Source organism: Cyrtonyx montezumae, unplaced genomic scaffold (genome assembly GCF_038088225.1).
Source record: "Cyrtonyx montezumae isolate F1298 unplaced genomic scaffold, pur_monq_1.0 scaffold_8, whole genome shotgun sequence".
NCBI classification, from domain to species: domain Eukaryota; kingdom Metazoa; phylum Chordata; class Aves; order Galliformes; family Odontophoridae; genus Cyrtonyx; species Cyrtonyx montezumae.
In genome coordinates this window covers 29,010,176-29,030,654 of record NW_027072089.1, presented here as the reverse complement: position 1 = coordinate 29,030,654, position 20,479 = coordinate 29,010,176, and the positions used below count along the sequence as shown (strand labels likewise).

The window sequence follows — 20,479 nt, the reverse complement described above, 5'->3', positions numbered from 1 at the left end:
AAAGGTCCATATCATCACATAGGAGAGTGTTATATGTACTGGGAGAACAATAGACTGTATTCATTTTGGTATTATTCAAAGGTAAGCCATTCAGCTCAGTAAGCTTGCTTTGCATGCAGTTTTATTAATGCTCACCACACTTTGCTGTAGTTAAGATGTGAATGCTGTTTCTATGCTTTTTGTGTGTTCTTTTGCCTCCTAGTTTATCTGTATGACACTATGTCAGAACAATCCATGCATACAGGACAGGTACAACCTGGGATGGATGTTTTAATTTTCAATGCATGACATTTGTTAAGTTTTCTTGTAGTCTCCCCACTAAGGGCTTATAGTGTGGCTTATGGACATGTCACTATTTCAGGAATATGACTAGCTTTGATCATGTAATTCAGGGTATAATGATGTCTAATTTTCTGGTTGTAGTAAGAGGATATTATCATTTAATGATAATATGTTAGTGAAAGTTGCTCATAAGCACATATTCTGACTGGATTGTTTTTATGGCTGAGCTGACAGACAGAATCATTCTTCTGACCACAGCCTGCCAATTCACTCTGTCCACTATCCAGATGTACAGAATCACATCTTTGACATCTTCTCTTCTACAGATCTGTTTTCTACTGCCTGACTTAAAGCAGAGTACCTCTGTGGCCTATCTTTCCCCTTTGGCCCCAAGATGACAGTAATAGCTGCAATCAGTTGTGCTTTCTTATTTTCCATTCTCTGTGAAACAAGTGCATTAGTGTTACCCAACTCCACTGACCTACTCCTGTCAAACAATAATTTCACTGACATTGAGACGGCTTTGGCAGCTCATCTGGACTCAGCAAAAATTCCCAAAGCCAGGCGGAAGCGCTACATTTCACAGAATGACATGATTGCCATTCTTGATTATCATAATCAAGTCAGAGGCAAAGTCTTCCCACCTGCTTCCAACATGGAATATATGGTAAGTAAACTTTATTTACTTCAGAATAATACGAACTGTAAGACAGTGATTTCATTTTATTAAATGAATTTTGGGGATTTAATTAGGCAGACTAATGATTGTTAACTTACTGCTTACTAAATTGTTCTTTCCTTTCAAGTTGAACCAACTTCAGCATTTAGCAAAAGCTAAATACTGGACTCTGAACCTCTTTCTAACCCTGCTGAATTTTCATTTCCATAAGTAGTTCCCATGAAGATTCTGAGACCTCAGGTAATGAAGAAGTGAATTAACTGGTTGCTGACCTCAAGAGTGGTATATGATCATAATATGGTCATGGTCCAACATGATTGTGACATGAGATCTCATGTCACAAAGTGCTAATCATTAGTTGTTCCATAGCTTTGGTGGAGTATGCTGGAATTCATTGACTTGATGTATGCAAAAAGGTAGCCAATGAACACTTCTAGTTTCTATTACTAACAATACTTTCAGACACAAACAGTATGGTGAATCTACTCTTGCAAAGCAATTCATCTAGCACACTATGATTATCATGCTCATGTATTTTACCTACTGCATGTAGTGCATGCATTGGGTTCACACAACCCCAATATTATTTTTCTGTCAGGTATAATACTTATTTTAGATGTGTTTCCCCCATGTAGAATTCAATGTGTTTGAAATGTAATGTTTGTGACATACAACTTTCCCCTTATTGCCAAATAATACATTATGTGAATGATCTGTTCCCTCAGGTGTGCTGTGTCTCATCCACTGTGATTTCATACTTGGCAGTAATAACTAAAGCATCATGTTTGCTATTTCATGTTCCAAGATTCACTGTATGCATACTCTGAAGCTCTAATGTTAAACATAGGTTGGCCAAGCAAAAAGTATTTTGCCTTCTAAGGTATTCAGTGTTGTGAAAGCACAGTCAAGTTGTGTCAGCATTGTATCTGCCTAAAGCCATGGAGTACATCAGATGACAACAAATGGTTAACAGGTTTGAGAAAATACAACACCATCAGCATGACATAACAACAGAATAATAATAATAACAACTCCTCCTTTTTAGCAGCAAATGACTAACAGTTTGAATGTATGTCTATCACAGGTGTTACCTAAATCTGAATTTGTTCATATAATCTGCTCGTATAACCCAAACAGCACCTTAAAATGCTGAGTGCACTCAAAACACTTCAGGATGAAGTTCTGTCACCATATCATAGTCCGAGTTTGAAGTTTCTTAAGTAGAAAGGTTAGAGACAGAAAAAAATGGAGAGATTGGAAGTCAAGCTCAGTCATCATTTTTATTGCTGAGCCCTCCATTGACATTTCCTTTGATTCTGCATAAATAAACTTTGTTGTAATGTCTGAGAGAATGGCAGCCTACCATGCCCTTCCCTGGCTTGTGTGTTTTAGAAATGTGCTCCTGCAGTTTGCTTAAGTAAAGCCAGCACCCTGTTACACCCTCAAGAGTTTTACAAGTGCAGTGTTCTTAGCCTACACAGTAAAAGAAGAAATTTAAAGAAAGCTTCTTTGATCAAATACATAGTGAATACAGTCACATGCAGAAAATTGCCAAGGTTTCACCCATTTTGATTGGGTGTTCTGCTGCAGATTTGCTCTGTTATGGTTCTGTGAAAAGTTTGGTACATAATCAAGACTAAGGTCATGCTCCCAACCACTTAGGTGTTATTCTTTTCCTTGCCCATCTTACTATTCCTTTTGCCAGTAACAACCAACCATGGGATGTTCTTGTCTTCCTGGCACCATCAGACCCATTGATGGCTACAAGGGAAAATTCTTTCACCTTTGGTTTTCCAGTAGTAGTATTTTATTTCATGCAGCACTCTGTCAATTTACTTAGGTAATGATCTAGAATGCAATTCCAGTGTGGATCCCCCAGGTGGCAGCTCATCTTGGCCACCTTCTCTTTTAGAACTTAATCTATGTCTGCACCTTATAACTTTACAGTGGAGAAAAAAAAAAAGACATTAAGCAATATCATGTATAGGTGTCTCTGCCATCTGGTTTTTAATGGTAGAAGCCTTTATTTAACTTTTTGGCTTTGTGGCTGCAAAAAGGTTTCATCAGTTAGGTCTTGAGGATGGTATGACATTATAAGACTAACAAATCTGGGGAGCCATGTCTTAGTATAGCGTATTAGAACATCTTTCTTTAGTCTGTACAATTTCAGTGTATGGCACAGTTTCTGTTTTGTCTTATGGGAACATAAGATTGGTTCTGTTAAATGTAAAAGAGTCTGTGTTGCTCTGTACTAATTTATATAAATAACAAGCATATCGTTATTACTCAGACAACATTCACTGTGCTGAAAGACTGTCACAGTTTGTGTTCTTGTCCTGAACACTATAGAAAAGTGCAGACTGTGATGAAGTCATCCTTTCCTGTTCTACTAACAGTGATGAAAAAGGATCGTTTATTTTAGAGGGCTGGAAGTACCTATAAGTGTGGTACATTCTGGAAACTTCTTGAAAGCATATTGAAGTTCAGATGGACTACGTAGTTTGCACATGCAGAAATGTTTTATTTTCTTTTATGTAAGTCATACAATATTTTGGTTCCTTCTTCTGTTTTCCTAATTGTTTGGAATCTTTTTCTTTTTTATTAAGAATGATTAGCATTCTTACTTGTTGACTCCGTTCTTGAAGATTGGACCGCTGAGGGCTAGCGATTTACAGATAGTTTGAAGTCCTTGGGTGTTATTCTGTCTGCCCATTTTGTCTTGAATGTTTGTGTGCTACAGTACATTTTATGAGAGGCCACTCAAAAGTATAGCTTTAAGAGAACCCGTTAGGCAAGGCAAGTTTGGATGATCATGGCCATAACAAGTGATGGAGTGTTCTACTTCTGTGTGGGAGAGGTGGGTGTGAATGCAGCTCCAGCGTGCTGTTGTATTCAGTTACTGATGTAAGTACCCAGTTGGAGAGTCAAAAGTAATTATGGGAGGCATTGTTCAATTGTTGGTGAAAGAAACTGACATGTTTTAGAGGTTATGAGTCAATAAGACTTTGGATAACATTTCTCTTGGGATGTTACCACTCATTAAGTCTGATTTTAAGTAAGTCCTCCTTTTATTTCTGATACTGGTAGTGCTATGCCCTCAGTTTGAAGATTTTCAGTAAATACAAGTCTAGACTAAGTGAGTGAGGAAAAGAAAGAAAACAAAAAAGGAAACTAGAACTTCCAAACCTATGATGTTAAAGTAATGACTTCTGATTTTACTATTGGTCTTTTCTATATTCTTCATTTCTCAAGATCCTATGAATGTTATTCTGTGGTCTTTTCTTGTGCTCTTAAGGCTTGTGTCAAACATGTAGAAAGAAGGCTAACAATCCTTTTGAACTGGTGTATGTCAGATAACGGTCATGCACTCAGTTTTACATTGTTTTTCTGGAGGAAGAAGAAATATTCTGTAAAACTCATAGTTCAGAAAAGCAAGTTACAGAATTAAGTTCTTTTTGTGCGAATGGTCAGTCTACAAATCCAGGGGTAGTCTGTGGACAAGTGATCACTTTCTCTAAATGCTGACTCTGTGGTACAGAGGCCTGTGTTGCCTTCCTGGAACATTTCTGGTGCTTGGTAGGCTAGTGAAGATATACAGTATGTTGTTAGATGAAATTTGAATTTTATAAAACATTATCATTTAATGTGAAGGGTACAATCTGTAGACCCTCAATACCGTGAAAAGATATCTGTGCCTGTGAGAATCAATAACATTTGATTATCTATATTCATTCCCACTTGAGGCCATTTTTTTTTTGAAGTCCACGTGCTCTTTTGATATAATCCAAGTCCCTGTATGCATACACAACCTTCTCTGAACAGATGCTTATGTATATATGCATGCTTTTTACACTTTTGCATGCAACAGGCAAAAGTAGTGGATCTGAAAAAACTCTCCTTAAGATGGAAAAGAAATCTTGTCTAGGTAAGTAATTTAAGGTGAGCTGCAAGCCATACTGAAAGACAATCTGCAGGTAGTTCTCTGCTGACTTGCAGAGCCTTTAATGTGAAGTTCTGCAAGGATGAGTCCACAGCCCAGTTCTGATCAGCACAGTCATTAATACACCAGCAGTAGCATGCCAGAACTACAGTAGATAGGGCAAGATTATACACTCTAAAACAGAAGACAGAATGCTGTCTGAAGATTTTTAAGGAATAGAGAAATATTGTAGATAAAATTGAGCCTTCTTCTGTCTGGAAGACGCTAAGATGTTCTGGTAGGGTTTCAGTTCCAATTTGTTCAGTAACTGCATTATTTAAATATTTTTTAGTGTATATTTGGGAAAAACATGCCCCTTAGTGAATGTGTCATTTTGTAGTATTTAAAGTAGCCTGAAACAAGTTAGTTGTTTAATGGCAACATAAAACAGTTTCTCATGAGCTGATGGTGGAGGAGTTGGAAGTTAATGGAGAATCTGAGTTTATTCATCTTCTAGAAAATCCCCTATTAAGTAGTGGGACAAAATGGACAAAGGAAATGAGAAGTTGTTCTAAAATAAAAGTAATTTGGCAACTCTGACCACAGCAGGAGGGTTGAATCTTAATGATCTTTAAGGTCCCTTCCAACCTAAGCCATTCTATGACAGTTGTGTTCCAAAAGAAACTCTTACAGTCCTGTGGTCTAAGACAAAGTCACAGGGGAAATCTGTTTACTCAGTAATGCCCAGAAGTGACTCCCTTTGTTGAATGGTGAATTTGGAGACTTTGCTTCCTGTTCACAAAGATTTGCAGGCAATACTCAAAAGCTGTTGGTTCTGAGAAGATAGAGACAGCTTCATAACTTTTTCACTCCTAAATGTGAAAGTTTTCATAAGTTTTCTTGCTATTAAATGAACTTTAAAAATGTTCAATGAATTTGATATAGGCAACAGGTACGACAAGCAGAACTATTTTTGAACTATTTCTCATTTTCCAAGGTTTTATTTAATACCTGAACACCTTTTGTATTGACATTGAAAAAGTGAGTTAATTTGTTTTCATCTTGAATTCAAATGCATTTCTGATAAATAAACTTCTCAACTTGTTTGCCTTTTTTTTTTTTTTTTCTTAATGTCAATTCTTACAAACCATTCTAAATCTTGAAGGACATTTTGTTCTTGAGTTGTTTGCCCTGGCTCATCTACATTGTCCCACTGAAACCATTCATATCTTTGAGGACTGCAGGACTAGTTCCTTCAAGATTTATGTTTGCTGAGTTGGATAGAATCTCTTAATTCATATAGTTTATCCCCACCCCTTTGCAGAGCTTCCTTCTGCATTAAATACATATGGTTTCCATCTTGTCTACTCCTGAACACATATAGTGATGCTGTTTCAGTCACATCTCTTGGCAAATATTTTACCTTAGGAGTAGTAATGATTTCCAAATGTCTAACCTAACCTCCAAAATTCAGATAATTAATCTTTTACATGTCCAGTAGAATTTCTTTCCTTGCTTCATTTCAAACATTACTCTTCATATATTTACTGCCATTTTTCTTGGCATTAATTAAGTTGTATGTATATGTAATTACTTAATTCCATGTGCATGTCTTACAATACTTCTGCATATTGGCACAAATTATTGTTGTGCTCCTAAGCTCTCTTATTGTATCAAGGAACAGCAGTGTCAAAACAGGTTAGACATGTATTTAACAATGCACGTTTTAAGACACGAATGACATAATGCAGTGAAGAATTATCCCCTCAAGTAACTGTTCTCTCAGTCCTATATATGCAGTGAAGGTTGTAACAGTGAGTCAAGGATCTTAATTTGCTTTTCATCATGCCAGAGCACAAAGTAAATCTAAGTACAGTTTACTCCAGTTCTCTGGGGGAAGAAATATGTTTGAGCTTGGAGCTTCCCCTGTGTAAACCTATCCCAGTTTTCCATATCTTTTAGCTTGCTTTATGCTGGGGATTCACAAGTGAGGTGAATATGATTGGGTCACAATAGGAAAATATACTCATTCCACTTTCTCTTTTCTATCCCTAGTGTTTATGTTTAAACAGCTGAGTATGTTCCTTCTGTTTGGAACTATGACCAGTGAATGAGAGTGTCTGAAGATAACTTATACTATTCCTTCCAGAAAATTAAAAAAACAAACAAACAGGAAGAATTGAGGTGATGATTACATGATTACATTTAGGAGTTTCTGTCTGCATGAGAACTTTGAAGGGGAACTGTCATTTTATAACATATCCTATCTTTTCCAGCAGCAGAGAAACCATGCTAATTGAAAATAAGCTGAAGGAATGCAAGAGTAGATGGAGTTTGATTTCTCTAATTTTGGTAAAATAGGGTTACCTAGCTTTCTTTTGTCTGTCAGATTAGTTTCTACACTTACCAATTTCTTATAGCGCTGCTGTCAACAGTGCAATAATGCACTACACAGTGCCTATCAGTAAGATACAGGAGGCTGCTCATCTTTCTAGCAGACTTTAGATTACAGAAGTCTAGGAGCCACAGTTTAGTCTCTGTAACTAAACTAGTGTTCATCTAGGGTTAGTAAAACCAAAACTAGCTGTATGACTTACAAAAACTGTAAGTTGTACTCAGTGTGAATAACAGAAGAACAACTTAAGAGATGAACAGAAAGGATTTTTCCTGGAAAGCAGTTCTTGAAATGTCTGAAGAACTTCCCCAAAAATGATTCTGTTGATAATTACTGTAATAAGGAATGACTGTTAAATTTGTTCTGCTGTGAGAGCTCCTTTCCAAAGTTTTATGTGTATTTTAAAACACCAATCTCCTGATGGTACATTAAAACAGAATATTTACATTATTTAAATTTAGTATTAGCAGAAAACCCTCTAGGAGTTTAAGCAAACAAAAAAACAACCTAGTAATGACAGAAAAGCAGCCTGCCCAGTGCCCTCAGAATTAGACATTCCTTTATTATTAAATGTAGCACCTCTTGAACTTTTTGGCTAAAAAGAGAGACAGGGCATTTTTCACAAAAATCTTGATCCAAAATACACAGCGCTTTGTTTCATACATGAATGGAAAAGATAGTAACCTTAAACCTCTCAACATTTTAATCCTCCTTTTGTATCTGAAAAGAAGATATGATGAAGAGTCTGTGCTATCCAGGCCTATGAAATGTGTATCATAAAGTCAGCAAAAGATGGAAACCCTGGGATAACCGCTTTCTTTTCGGACAGAGAGAAAATGGTCTTTACCATCTGCAAATGTATTTACCGCTGCCATGAGGTCTATTTTAACTCAAGTGAGACAGGACTGTTCTTCTGCCTTTGTCTGTACAATTTTTAAATTGAGTGTTCTTATGAGAATAAAGAACTATTGTTCTTTTTCTTTATTCTGCAGAAAGAAGATGCTGTCTGTTTTCCTTTGCGTCACACTGCTATATCTTTCACTCACAGCTACAGAAAACAAATATTATCTTCAAAAACTTTTTAATCATCCCCATTTTTGTTTTAATGAAAAATTTCATTACTTACCAATACTTCTGCAACAGAAGGTGAAAAATGTTGGTAAGTTTCATAGAGAAGAGAAAAAAAGAACCACTATCTAACACATTTTATGTTTACATTTTGTGGTTTTGAGAAAGGATGATTTACACTGATCATAAGAGTCAGACACCTTCCTCTTCAGACTTATGAAAAATTGTCAGGATGACATGGGGCTGGACATAGTTTGGCCTTTTTTGTTACCAATTCTAAGATAAGCTCTTGCCAACTAAAATGTGCCTTGCAGTAGGTTAGGAAAGCACTAAATATTTTAAAATATGTAGTTATGATATTTAACTTTTCCAAAAGCTAAACAAATAATAGCATATCAGGGAAGCTTAATGTTATTAAACTTGACAACCTACCAATTTTCTTTGTTTCTTGTTGTTTAAAGGCCTTGTGCCAAACATGAAAAGAAACGTGGGCAACATTCAGGAGAAACAAATTGGCTATTAGAAATGGTTGAGCCTCAAATAATAGGAGTTTGAAATTAGACCAAATAGACACCCAGAAATACAAACCTCTATGTAAAATACAGATCTGGATTTCCATAAGAAAAGAATTTCTGGCAGTGAGCTTTCTTGGACCTCTGTCTAGCAATATCCTCAGCGTTGCAAGTCAGGCTTTCTAATACTGAGCCCTTCAGAAGTGTGAATCAGATGTTTGGAGATTTGTTTATATCAGAGCAAATTGACTGTGAAACAATGCATAATTTTACTTTGAGATGCAGTGGAGTATTGGACAAGCAGCATTATGTATTAACCCTGTATGTATTTGCAAAAGAATAAAGTACAGAACTTTAGTTTCTATTGAAACTTTTTTCCTCTAGAGGTTGGACTTTGGGAATTTTCTATGTAAACTTTCTAATTAGTATCCAATGCGTTTGGGAAAAGATTTGCATGTGTAGTAGGCATCAATTACAGTATGCACAGTAAAATACATAACAGGTGGCAGCTGACAGCAAAAAGTATTCATATTCTTAGAGAGAGTGCCTAGAATCCAAATGATCTCAGAGCCCAAATAAATACATAAAGTTTGCCAAATCTGTCTATAAATTACAATGAGCTCATGTTTTCATCACGCAGTATGTATTGAAAAGGCAAAGGCAAAAAGACAAGGCACTTTCATCCACTTTGCTGAAAATGCAAGCAGGAAGAGAGGCTGGTGGGTTTTTTTGTTTGTTTGTTTTGTTTTGTTCTTATTAAGCTTTATGCCAGATTAAGGGTAGTGAATGTGTTAGGGGGACCTACAGGATGTCTCTGGACCTTAAAAAGCAGCAGGCTCACCTGTACAACAGAGAAGGGAAGAAGGTATGCTGTGGACTCCTGCATGCCCTGTAAGCTGCTGTGGGATTTCTGAGAAATGAATACCACATGTGAGCAGTACTGTCAGTGCCAGGCTGTACAGCTGAATGACCCATGAGGATGAGATCTGGATATGTGGAGAGGTAACCTACATCTGCCAATGCTCTCTGGGATTTGCACTAACAGCTGTGAAGTGTAGCTGCACAGCTGGACTGGACATGTCAGATTTAATCCTTCAGTTTCCCAATTTTTTTTTTTCATAGGAAGAAATTATTTTAATTGAGGTTTTCTTCTTTTCTACTTTTTGTCATTCTGGAAGTAAGTGCTGCTGAACTTCAGCTGGAAAAACAGAAGATAGGCACAGGGATGATGAATAAAATCAGAACTCTGATCTAGAAAGGTTAGTTTTTTGACTGGTTGTTGCTCAAAGAGGGTCCTACTGGCCACCATTCTGAGTTGCATACAAGATGTTGTGGATTTGCTCATGCTGTTGGTGCCAAATTGCAATCTGAATTACTAATATGAGTCCTCAATAAGCACATAATATTGACAAATGAAATGCCAAAACTGACCAAAAAAAAATCCCACTTTCTATTAATTTTATCATTGCTAAATGTAAACTCCTATTGCCATGCAGCAACTGCTGTCAAGTAAAAGATATTTTGAATAGTAGAATGTTTAAAAAAATTGACCTATTCAGTTTGGATTTATGCTAGAACCTGAATCTGGAGCTTGTCACTCTAACTGGGCGGCTTGTGGCAACAGGCTTGACACGTCATTGTTGACTTGGCAATAGGACTAGCTGGCCTTGCCTGATGGATGCTCTGGAAGATTCTTAGGACAGGAAGTGATTGAGGTATGTATGTTTTGCATAAAGAATTTAACTTTCCCACGGAGAAATATGTAGAATGTTATTCTAGTTGATATGTTATATTAAAAAAACAACGCAAAATACCAACACAACAAAGTCCACAGGAAAGTACTGAGGGCTGCTGCTGGTATTTAACATTTAGAGCAATGTTTCTTGTGCAAGTGTGAGGAGCTTCTTTGCTACCAGGAAATTCTAAGGATTGTGATATCAGCAGAGGAATGGAAACCCAGTTCTGTTCTGCTTGAATGCATTAAAATGATAATGAAGAGAACCCCTAGGCTTCCAGGTTAAAAACTTATCTTTATAAATTGCCCAGTTAACCCATCTCTTCTAGCTATACAATATCTCTGCTGGCAAACTCAGGGAAATAATGTTCCTACTTCTCATGCTTTTACCATGTTTTATTAGTGATAATGAAGGCTGTAAACTTGAGTTCTTAAAAAAAATGTAATAATAAATACAGTTTTTGCACAGATAGCCAAAAAAAATGAAAAGATTGTTCAGTGTATCAGTAAATATTCTGCTCAGTTTCTTTCTGGATCACAAATTCTTGTGACCCATCACCACACATAATATCCAAATATTTGCACATAATAGATTTTATTAACATTTATTTTTCTAATGATGTCTTACATACAACAAGATGTATAAAAGTATTACCTTAGTGAGATATTCGTCCTAATCTCTCTTCTTTCTAATTTTTAACTTTAAGAAGAAATTACAAATGGATATGATTTGACTCTATCAGTCATATTTTCTCAGATGTGGCATCTTCAGTGGGGGAACTAGAAATTTAGTTTTAAATTTACCTTTACATCTCTAAAGGTGTTAGCGTAATGATCTGCTTTACTTGGGAGATCTCACTGCTTGAATCAGATCTTTTTGTCTACCTGTAAAAACACTGAAATAAGTATTTTATCTGCATGTACTGTATTTTTACTTTTGAAGTATTGAAGTATTATGAAAAGACAATTTAACACCATTCTTAGGTCAAGTATATAGAGTAAAGGACTGACAGATCTTACTGATGGTTTTGGAAAAAGCTCCTAAGAGAAAATCAGAGTAGATTTACCAGTCAGATAGCAAACTTGAGGAGGTACTGACAACATGGAAAGTGAAAATCGTGATTCTTCCTTTTTATTTTTGACAATGTTGAAGAGTTTAAATAGAAACAAACACATATTTTGATATTTATAGAGTAGCAATGTTTTGCTTTCTTTTTCTACTGAAAAAATATGAAATGTAGAAATTCTTATTTTTCATATGGGGACATTATATCCTCTCACAGAAATGGGAAACACATCATTAACATTCTTCCATATATAATAGCAATTTAAGAATATATGATTTTTAACTTTGCAAGGGTAGGTGTTTATATATTTTATATAAGCATCCATCAGGGGTCAATGAGGTGTTCAATACACTTATCATTTCCTTTCTTGACCTAGATAATTATAGCATGGATGACCTAGGACATTCTAGGACTCATTAGCATCATTCAAAATACAAGAGAAAGCTCTGGCAGAATATGATCTTTGTAATAGTGTAGTTTCTTTTCTTTTTTCTTCAATATAATGTTTCTTCAGCTTCATCATAATTTTATTTCCTAAGAGGACAGTGGTGATTGGAACCTTATGGTATTAAAAAATATTCCAACAAAGAAGAAAAGAGAATCTATATCCTCTCTGTATATAGTATTTAAGAATGACGAAAACAGCAAGTGGCTACAGAAAGACTGGAGGGTATGACCCACAACATTACAAGGTTTCCTCTAAAGAAAGAAGCTCCCTTTCTGGAGCTTCATTTAACATTGAAGAGATTTCTTTTAACACTCCACTGCTTATCATACATTATGGAAATAACAGAATTTATTGTACTATTTGTTTACAGAGTGGGAAAAAATCAACAATCTTGGATGAAATTCTGGCTTTACTGGCAAAATTCCCAGTGACTTTATTAAAACTTAGATTTTACTCCTGACACTCAACCAGCATTTGCTGAAACCCCACAGCATCTTCATAGAGTCTTGGAAAGTGCTCTTGAGTATTAAAATGCTCCATATCCTAGCACTGGCCTCTCACCTATATTCAGGCTGCTTGAAAAATTTCAAGTGTATTTTTTGAGCTGTTTGTCAGGGAATAGTGTAAAGAACACAGTTGGACAGCTTTCTAGGAAAATAATCTTTGGCTGAGGAAAGAAAAATAATTTGGTCAAAGAATGTTGACTTCAAGTTGCCAATGGAAGTGTGGTGAGATGCTTTTAACTCTCTCACAGCTCAGTTAGACCCAGTTGAAGATGGAGAGGATTTCCATAATGGACAAGAATAGTGGTCTGCATAGTTCGGGAGGGATATGTATGTTGGGTCATAGAAAGGTAACTATTTCCCTAGCCACTAAGGATCTAGCATACAAAAGTTTGCTATCCCTAGGGGAGCAAATGAGCAAAGTTTGGCACTGTGTATTTTCATGATTAGTCCATGAGGATGAGTCACCTCCTCAGATCTCAACTCACTGAGTATGAAAATCTTTTTTTTTTTTTTTTGCAATTTTCTATTCTTGTTAGGCAAGTTTCTCTGCCATGTTTAATAGAAAGGATGGATTGACTGTCATTACACAGTTTACAGTTTTGTTTATCACACTTTTAAAAACTTCTTTGTTAATTTTTTTGAACTTTTCAGTTTCTCTTCATATAGAAACTACCCCTCAAGTTACTGAAGTTTCTCCTTTTATAATATTTTTCTATTTCTGTGTATCTTTTTTCTTTTTTTTCTTTGTGTGTGTACATCACTGAAGCCTCGTGGGTTCAAAAAGCTTTAAATCAGTTTGCCAAAATAGCCAAAACAGGGAACCGATCTGAGATAAAAATTTAAACAAGTTTTGACTCAGAATCAAACTTCTTTGGAAAGACTGCAGTAACAGCACAGCCTCTTGCAGTTTAGAACATTTAAGGTCATTCTGAGATAATCATTTTTCTGCTTCAGCCTAAAATTAATTATTTGTCTTCTCTTGTGGAGAGGAACTAGAACTAATCCTACATGGATGTGACCATCACTTCTAGAAAAAAAAATTGTCTTGGTGAAGTGCTCTTTCCTCTCTCATGAAGTACAAATGATTACCTAGGAGGTACAAGGATATTTCACAAACCTGCTAATGAAGTAGTGAAAGGAATTAAAAGATACTGCAGATACTTCCTCTCCCTCTCATTTCTCATTCAGAGGTTATGAGCTCCTGCTCTCTTTCTCTTTTTACCAGAAATTTCATATGTTCAGAGGGTGGTCAAGAGCGAGTAGATAATGGCAAGTAGATTGAACTATAAACCCAGTAATGTTTACCTGCCAAACTCACACTTTTTAACTGAGTTTGAAACAGACCCCTATAACTTTCCCAATCTAATGCTGCAGATGATTCCCAAGAACCAGAAAATGAAGCTAAAGAAAGTAGACTAGCAATGTTCTCAAACAGCAGAACATGCTCAGCTTAGAAAGGGCATTAATGATGAAAACTCAGTCTTCACAGTCCTTTGTAACAAGTAGCATACTACTTTGCAAGGCAATTTAATATGCAAAATTATGCCGAGTGAAAATCAGGAGCTCGATGTTATTTGTGCAAATACAATACACATTCAAATGATTGTGGGACTGCAGCCAGGTCACTTGGGAGCAAGTACGCAAACCTCATGTTCAGCCTCCTGGCAGAGAGCACTCATGCCAGAAACATGATTAATCCCAGCAAAAGAGGGCGTTTATGGGGTGTCACAGTGCTGGCTGAGCTGCCCCTTATGGATGCACACCAGGCAGCTGTGTTTGGACCCACACACTGGGTTCACATGCTTCTCCATTCCCCTGCGCCTGGGCAGTCTCCAAGCACTGTCTGTGGCCCTGGCCTCTCAGGAATGCTTCCCAAGCACAGTTCTATGATGGTACCTGCTGTTGTCTCCTCTTTTAGCCCTCTTTTTGTACCACTGATAAACTGCAGAGATTATAAAGAGTTATTTGTGTTCTGCATGCATTCAGATAATTGGCTTAATAGCAGAGATAGTAATCAGAAATCAGATAGAAATATCTGTACACAGCTCTCTTCTTCTTGGACCCTGGAGCATTTTTTAGGTCTTGGACAGTGCTGTAGCTGCTTCAGGTCCCTTCTCATGTATGCAAGTGCTCCAGCTTAGCCTCCTTTTGCTGAGTTATAGGCTTATCTCTCACTCCTCCAAGAAACTCCCTTCATTTTTTAGAGATTAAGTCAAAGTACTGACTAGCTTAAGACTGTTCCTTCTTAGTATGCTTATTCCTAACTCTCCTCTGTTTTGTCCTCTTACTGGTGATTTGCTTTGACTTCTTTCTGGAACCTTTGACAAACAGGTGTATAGTTAACCTTCTCTGCCTTAAACATATCCATCTTACTTTCACTAAAGTGATTCAACTTGAATTGAAGATCATTTGCATCTAGGGTTTATATTGATATCTGTTGTACTTCTTCAGCTTAAATGCAGAAAGTACCTTAACAACTCCATGTTAGAAGAAGTTTATTCCTGTTTCTTGAAGAAATTTCACAAATTACCAGGCAGTGTCAGGGACTTGAGTTACTGTCCTGGTCCATGATCTGTGATCAGTCCTTTCACTCTGCAGTCTTGGGAACTTAAAACTATGACCTCATTGTTTTGGAAGTCTGTATTAGCTCATAGTACAGAAAATATTTGTATTGTGGGCCACCTGATCCTTTGATAAGTTTATTGCTGACTTTTCTTCGTATTTCTTACCTTACAAAGCATAGTCTTTATTTTGTAGCTGCTTAAGATTTATGAGTTTAGCTTTGTGTTTAAAAAGATGCAATAGGTTAAGACATTTTGCTACATTTTGTTCCTTTCTTTCTATGTGCAATTCACTAAAACTGTCCTGTGCCAAAACAGTTCTTATGGTGTGTTTAAAATTCATATCTGATTTCAGGATCTAAGACCTACTTGAATATCACTTAAACACATAGCTACCCTAGCATTTGTGTAATATAACAGTCGGTTATTCTTCATCTGTAGCTCCAGCAGTGCACCAAGTTCTATCATTGATATTTCTGTTATTGCCGAGGTAACCATATTTGCTGTGCAGATGACAGAGGAGTTATAACTAAGCATGTGAATCAGCAAGTGTAAGTATATAAAAGAGGCAGTGTTTAAGTTCACTTGTCATGTTCTTACCATTGGAGTAGAACTGGAGAAGCTGAATCAGCTCTTATAAACCTGTGATCTTTTTAACCGAGTCAGATAGCAATGTCTGCTGCTGTGTGGAAAGTGGTGGTCAAACTCATATTACTCCTGGAAACTATTCATTTCTTTGTTTTTGCCATTTTCTTGACTTTGTGGCCTCAGATATGAAAACATGCCACACATTTTCTGGCCACAGGTATGCATGAAATCTTATTTCAAAAATACTGGGGTTCTGTGGGGCATGTAATATCTGTGTTGAACTTTCCTCCTTTTGTGCCTGTCCTTTGCTTTAACCTTCCATCTGTACCCCATTCAGTGCTGCATTCCTCTAGTATAGTAGGAGAATGTCAATTCCAGGGTTTTTCCAAATATAAAGAAGGGATATAAATACAGGCCTTCCTCTGATGACATGGGCAAGGGTTCTGCCCAGCTTTAGATGATGTTGTTGTCCCTGTTGCCTGTGTGTGCTAACCCATGATTTTCTGGATTCAAGAGGTCTTTGCCTGGGTTATAAATCTTGTGTTTATGTTAGTATATTTGTGACTTAAGATATTATATTCTTCAAATGTGATTGATCTTTTTTTTTTTTTCCTTTACTACTGGTAATGGTGTTTTATTCTGTTAGGTTTGGGACGAAACTCTTGCCAAATCTGCAGAGGCTTGGGCTGCTACATGCATTTGGGACCATGGACCTTCCTACTTACTGAGGTTTTTAGGCCAGAACCTGTCTGTGAGAACTGGAAGGTAATGCAAGAAAAATTTAGTGTTCTAGCAATAATTGATATCTGTCTATCAAACATTTTTGTTGGGACTATTTTCTTATAATAGAGTTGTAAAATCATAGATTCATTAAGTTTGAAAAAGAGCTCTAAGATTTTCTAGTCCAACTGTCCACCTACCGCCAATATTGCCCACTAAACCATATTTGTTAGTATCACATCTACATGTTTCTTAAACATATCCAGGGGCGGTGACTCAGCCACCTTCCTGGGCAGCCCAGCCAATTCCAGTGCCTGACCAATCTTTTGGAGAAGTTTTTCCTAATATCCATTGAGAAATGTATTTTTAGGTGACTTGCATCACAACAGTTATCAGCAGAAAGTTCCAAAATATGTAAATCTGAAGTGATATGTCCCCTTCTGTCTTTAAATGAACACAGGTATCGATCTATTCTCCAGTTGGTAAAGCCATGGTATGATGAAGTGAAGGATTATGCTTTTCCTTATCCTCAGGACTGCAACCCCAGGTGCCCCATGCGATGCTACGGACCCATGTGCACCCATTATACACAGGTTATATACATTGCATTCTTCTATTCAAAATCTACTAGCCAAAGCTGGGCTTTTCTGTGATGTATTTATAGCTCTCTTTAATATAAATGTGTGTATATAAAAATATATTTCTTTTCAATTTGGACTTCACCAATAATGAATATTTATTCAGATGGTTTGGGCCACTTCCAATCGTATAGGCTGCGCAATCCACACATGCCACAATATGAACGTCTGGGGATCTGTTTGGCGACGAGCTGTTTACTTGGTATGCAACTATGCCCCAAAGTGAGTTACTTTATTTTAATATTGCTTATTTTTGTACTGCTTGTATGCTTGGATCCTCTTATATGCTTATACCCCTTTCTGCATCTTGACCTTTATTTGTGCTTTTTTCTGCATGCTGCTCATTCATGACGACATCCTATCTGAATATGTCGCGCATGCTTGACTTTAGTATACGAGTAAAAATAAATCACTCAATGTGTATGGAAAAAAATGAGAAAATTATCTTCTACTGTTATTGCTATTTTTTTTCATCATTCTTTTCTTTGTCCTCTTCCTGTGTATTGAGTCTGCTTTAGTTTTAATTCCTTATTACTTCAACCTGTAATTTACACTCATGGTGAACTAGACTTCCTCAGGTAAGCTACTACACTGACAGAACCCACACTGTTTGCCTACAGATTACCTTTGATTATGACCACACTGCTTAAGGGCAGCCTAGCATAGATTTCTTAGGAAGTTCTTTTATCTAAGCTCACTGTCTACAAATCTGCCTTCCAGATCTTAGTCCATCAAAATATGTGTCATACACAGCTGTGGATAGCCCTTATATCAGACACCTGCGCAGTGACCTGTGTAAAACTGAAATATAGAAATGATTTTTCACCATGTTCCCTGGGCAACCACTTAAACTTATGTCTAGATACAAAATGGATCAATAAATTGTGCATGTGGGAGAGCTTTGACTTGGGGTCTGGTTTGGACCAGTTATTCAGAAGCATTATGGGTAGTGTAAATGGCTGATACCTCTGACTGTATAATGTTAGGCAGAGCCATAGTTCTGTGTAGAAAGCCAAGTATAATTAATTGAGCATGTTTCCTATAAAGTTTTTTTTCAGACACAGGTCCATTTGTGGTAAAGTGAGTACATTATCATTCTAGCTGTTACATGAGTAGAAGATCTTTTAAAAGAATTTAAAGATTTTGCAACTTGAGAGAAGATAGGATTAAGAAAAATGACAAAAAGAATAACGCTTTTCTTTTGGAAATTAATATTTATTTGTACTTTTATCTCTAATATCTGTTAATAAAGAGTGGTAAGAAATGAATGTGAAGGGTATCAGGCCAAAGAGCTGAATCTCACATTTAGCCTCCACAGCCTGTACAAGATGAAATCAAAGTTTAGAAAAGAAAGCTAAATTTTTAGTAGACCTTTGTTTCTTAGGTTTTAGAATCAGGATTTTCATACCTATTTTGTGCACAATCACACACACACACACACACACACACACACACAAAGGAAACGGAATAGGCTTGTATAATTTAAGGTTATATTCTTAAGAATTAATGAATATGAGTCTAAGGACAGTGGACTCAGTATCCTTTGAGAACATATGCAGAAGCCTCTGTCAGTCAATAAAGGCTGTGGTGTCACTCTGAATATATCAGAAGCTCCTCTAAAGCAGAAGAGGATGGATATTACAGTCTCCTAAGTTACTAGAATTCAAATTTGGCAAGGATTTGGGGTTTGGAATTTCAATAATCTTCTCTGATACTAAGTCAAAATGCTGAAAAATGTATATGCTTCTGAAATCAGGAGAAAAAAAAAGGTTAAGGAGGACAATTACGCAATATACAAAGGCCCTGCACTTAGTTAACTAATATGAACTCACAAAAATCAGGTGTGTGTTGCATAGAAAATGAAGCAGACATCAATTTTCAGAAAACTCTTTCTGGATTTCCGTATCTGTTATCAAACTAAATATATTACCTGAGCACTCAGTGTGCTGTACTCATGCAGAACAGAAGTAGGAATGAACAACTAATTGGAGAGATTCCTGCTTTCTTCCAAGGTACAAACCAGAGCAGGGCTTTTGATCCAGTGTTATTGGCTGGGAGGTGGAGAATGAGAAAATGTTTTATAATTTCATTACTCAGTGCTATACCAAATGACATGCAAATTAGAGGAAAGATACTTTTGAGTGAGTTGTAACAGTTAAATAAAAATACAATCTTAACTTTCAGCTGACATCACAAGCATTGCATGTATCTCTAAAAGCCAGGAGATTTATATAAGCACCTAAGAAGCCTGGATAGGTTTTTCAGACATGCCTAGATTTTTCAGTTACCATTTTTACCCTTTCTTCCCTATGCCTCTCTCACAAACTGTTCATCTGTATTCTCCGAATGAGATGTTTAACCTCCCATTAATACCCGATATCCCTATAAATAGATGCCCACATAAAGTAATTTCAATTGCAGAAGTGAATATTTTTCATCTTTCCTTTGTCTCGTACTATGAATTCAAACTCACATCAATGTGGACCCAGGGCAGTGAAACCTGATACTAATTCACTCAGTTTATCTTTCCACCTTTGAACAACAAGCTTTTAAGATAACTGACAAAAAATATATATTCTCAAGGAAAACGTTGCATCTGTGCTTACATTGCTTATTTCCCTCTAAATCTTCTGGTTGAATGGTTTGAATGTTCCAGTCCCGGGGAATCAAAAGTCACTTGTTTGTCATGTATTCATTGGTCTGGCACAATATGATCATTCTCCTGTTGTCTTTTTAAAATCAGTAGATGATATTTGCCAGTAACTTCCAGAAATATGATAATGCATGTTTTCAGTAAAGGTACATTTATGGGATATCACTAAAAACATACACTTTATCACATGGAAGGTACCATTAATGAATATTTTTTCCTCCATTCTCAGAATGCTAAGCAGTCTGTTTTCTTTTTTCTTTTTTAATTTTTAATTTCAGGGGGAATTGGATTGGAGAGGCACCATATAAAGTTGGAGTCCCATGTTCTGCTTGCCCTCCGAGCTATGGAGGTTCTTGTACCGACAATCTTTGTTTCCCAGGAGTAACATCAAACTACTTATACTGGTTTAAATAAGTTAATGTTTACATTTTTTTTTAAACTTGGATGAGTAACAAGAAGCTTGTATATTGAATTTTGCACATATTTTATATAGAGAGATATTGTAATAATACTCTGATGTTTTCTTTTGGTATGCTTTTGTATAATTAGCTTCCAAAGTGTAGTGTAATTAGTTGTTAACTCTTTGGGATTTATGACTCACATTTTAGATGAACATTCTGTAAAGGAGAGCAAACTCATTTTCATTTTAGCAAGTGTAGCTTCCTGAAATTTAGGTTCTATTAAAAGCACATTAAAAGTTACCTAAAG

At 36.4% G+C, this 20,479-nt stretch overlaps 1 protein-coding gene across 1 annotated transcript; it reads left to right on the top strand.

Moving 5' to 3' along the window:
* Positions 1 to 676: 676 nt before the first annotated feature.
* PI15 (peptidase inhibitor 15) lies at positions 677 to 20,185 on the top strand. The gene is made up of 5 exons (XM_065753147.1): positions 677 to 949; positions 16,407 to 16,525; positions 16,941 to 17,073; positions 17,225 to 17,340; positions 20,050 to 20,185. The coding sequence occupies exons 1-5, from the start codon at positions 677 to 679 to the stop codon at positions 20,183 to 20,185; spliced, it is 777 nt and encodes a 258-aa protein (XP_065609219.1).
* Positions 20,186 to 20,479: the final 294 nt, after the last annotated feature.

Coding starts and splice junctions, on each gene's coding strand:
- PI15 (XM_065753147.1), top strand. CDS start 677: ATGACAGTAATAGCTGCAATCAGTTGTGCTTTCTTATTTTCCATTCTC. Junction 950..16,406: donor CTTCCAACATGGAATATATG/GTAAGTAAACTT, acceptor TTATTCTGTTAG/GTTTGGGACGAAACTCTTGC. Junction 16,526..16,940: donor CTGTCTGTGAGAACTGGAAG/GTAATGCAAGAA, acceptor AAATGAACACAG/GTATCGATCTATTCTCCAGT.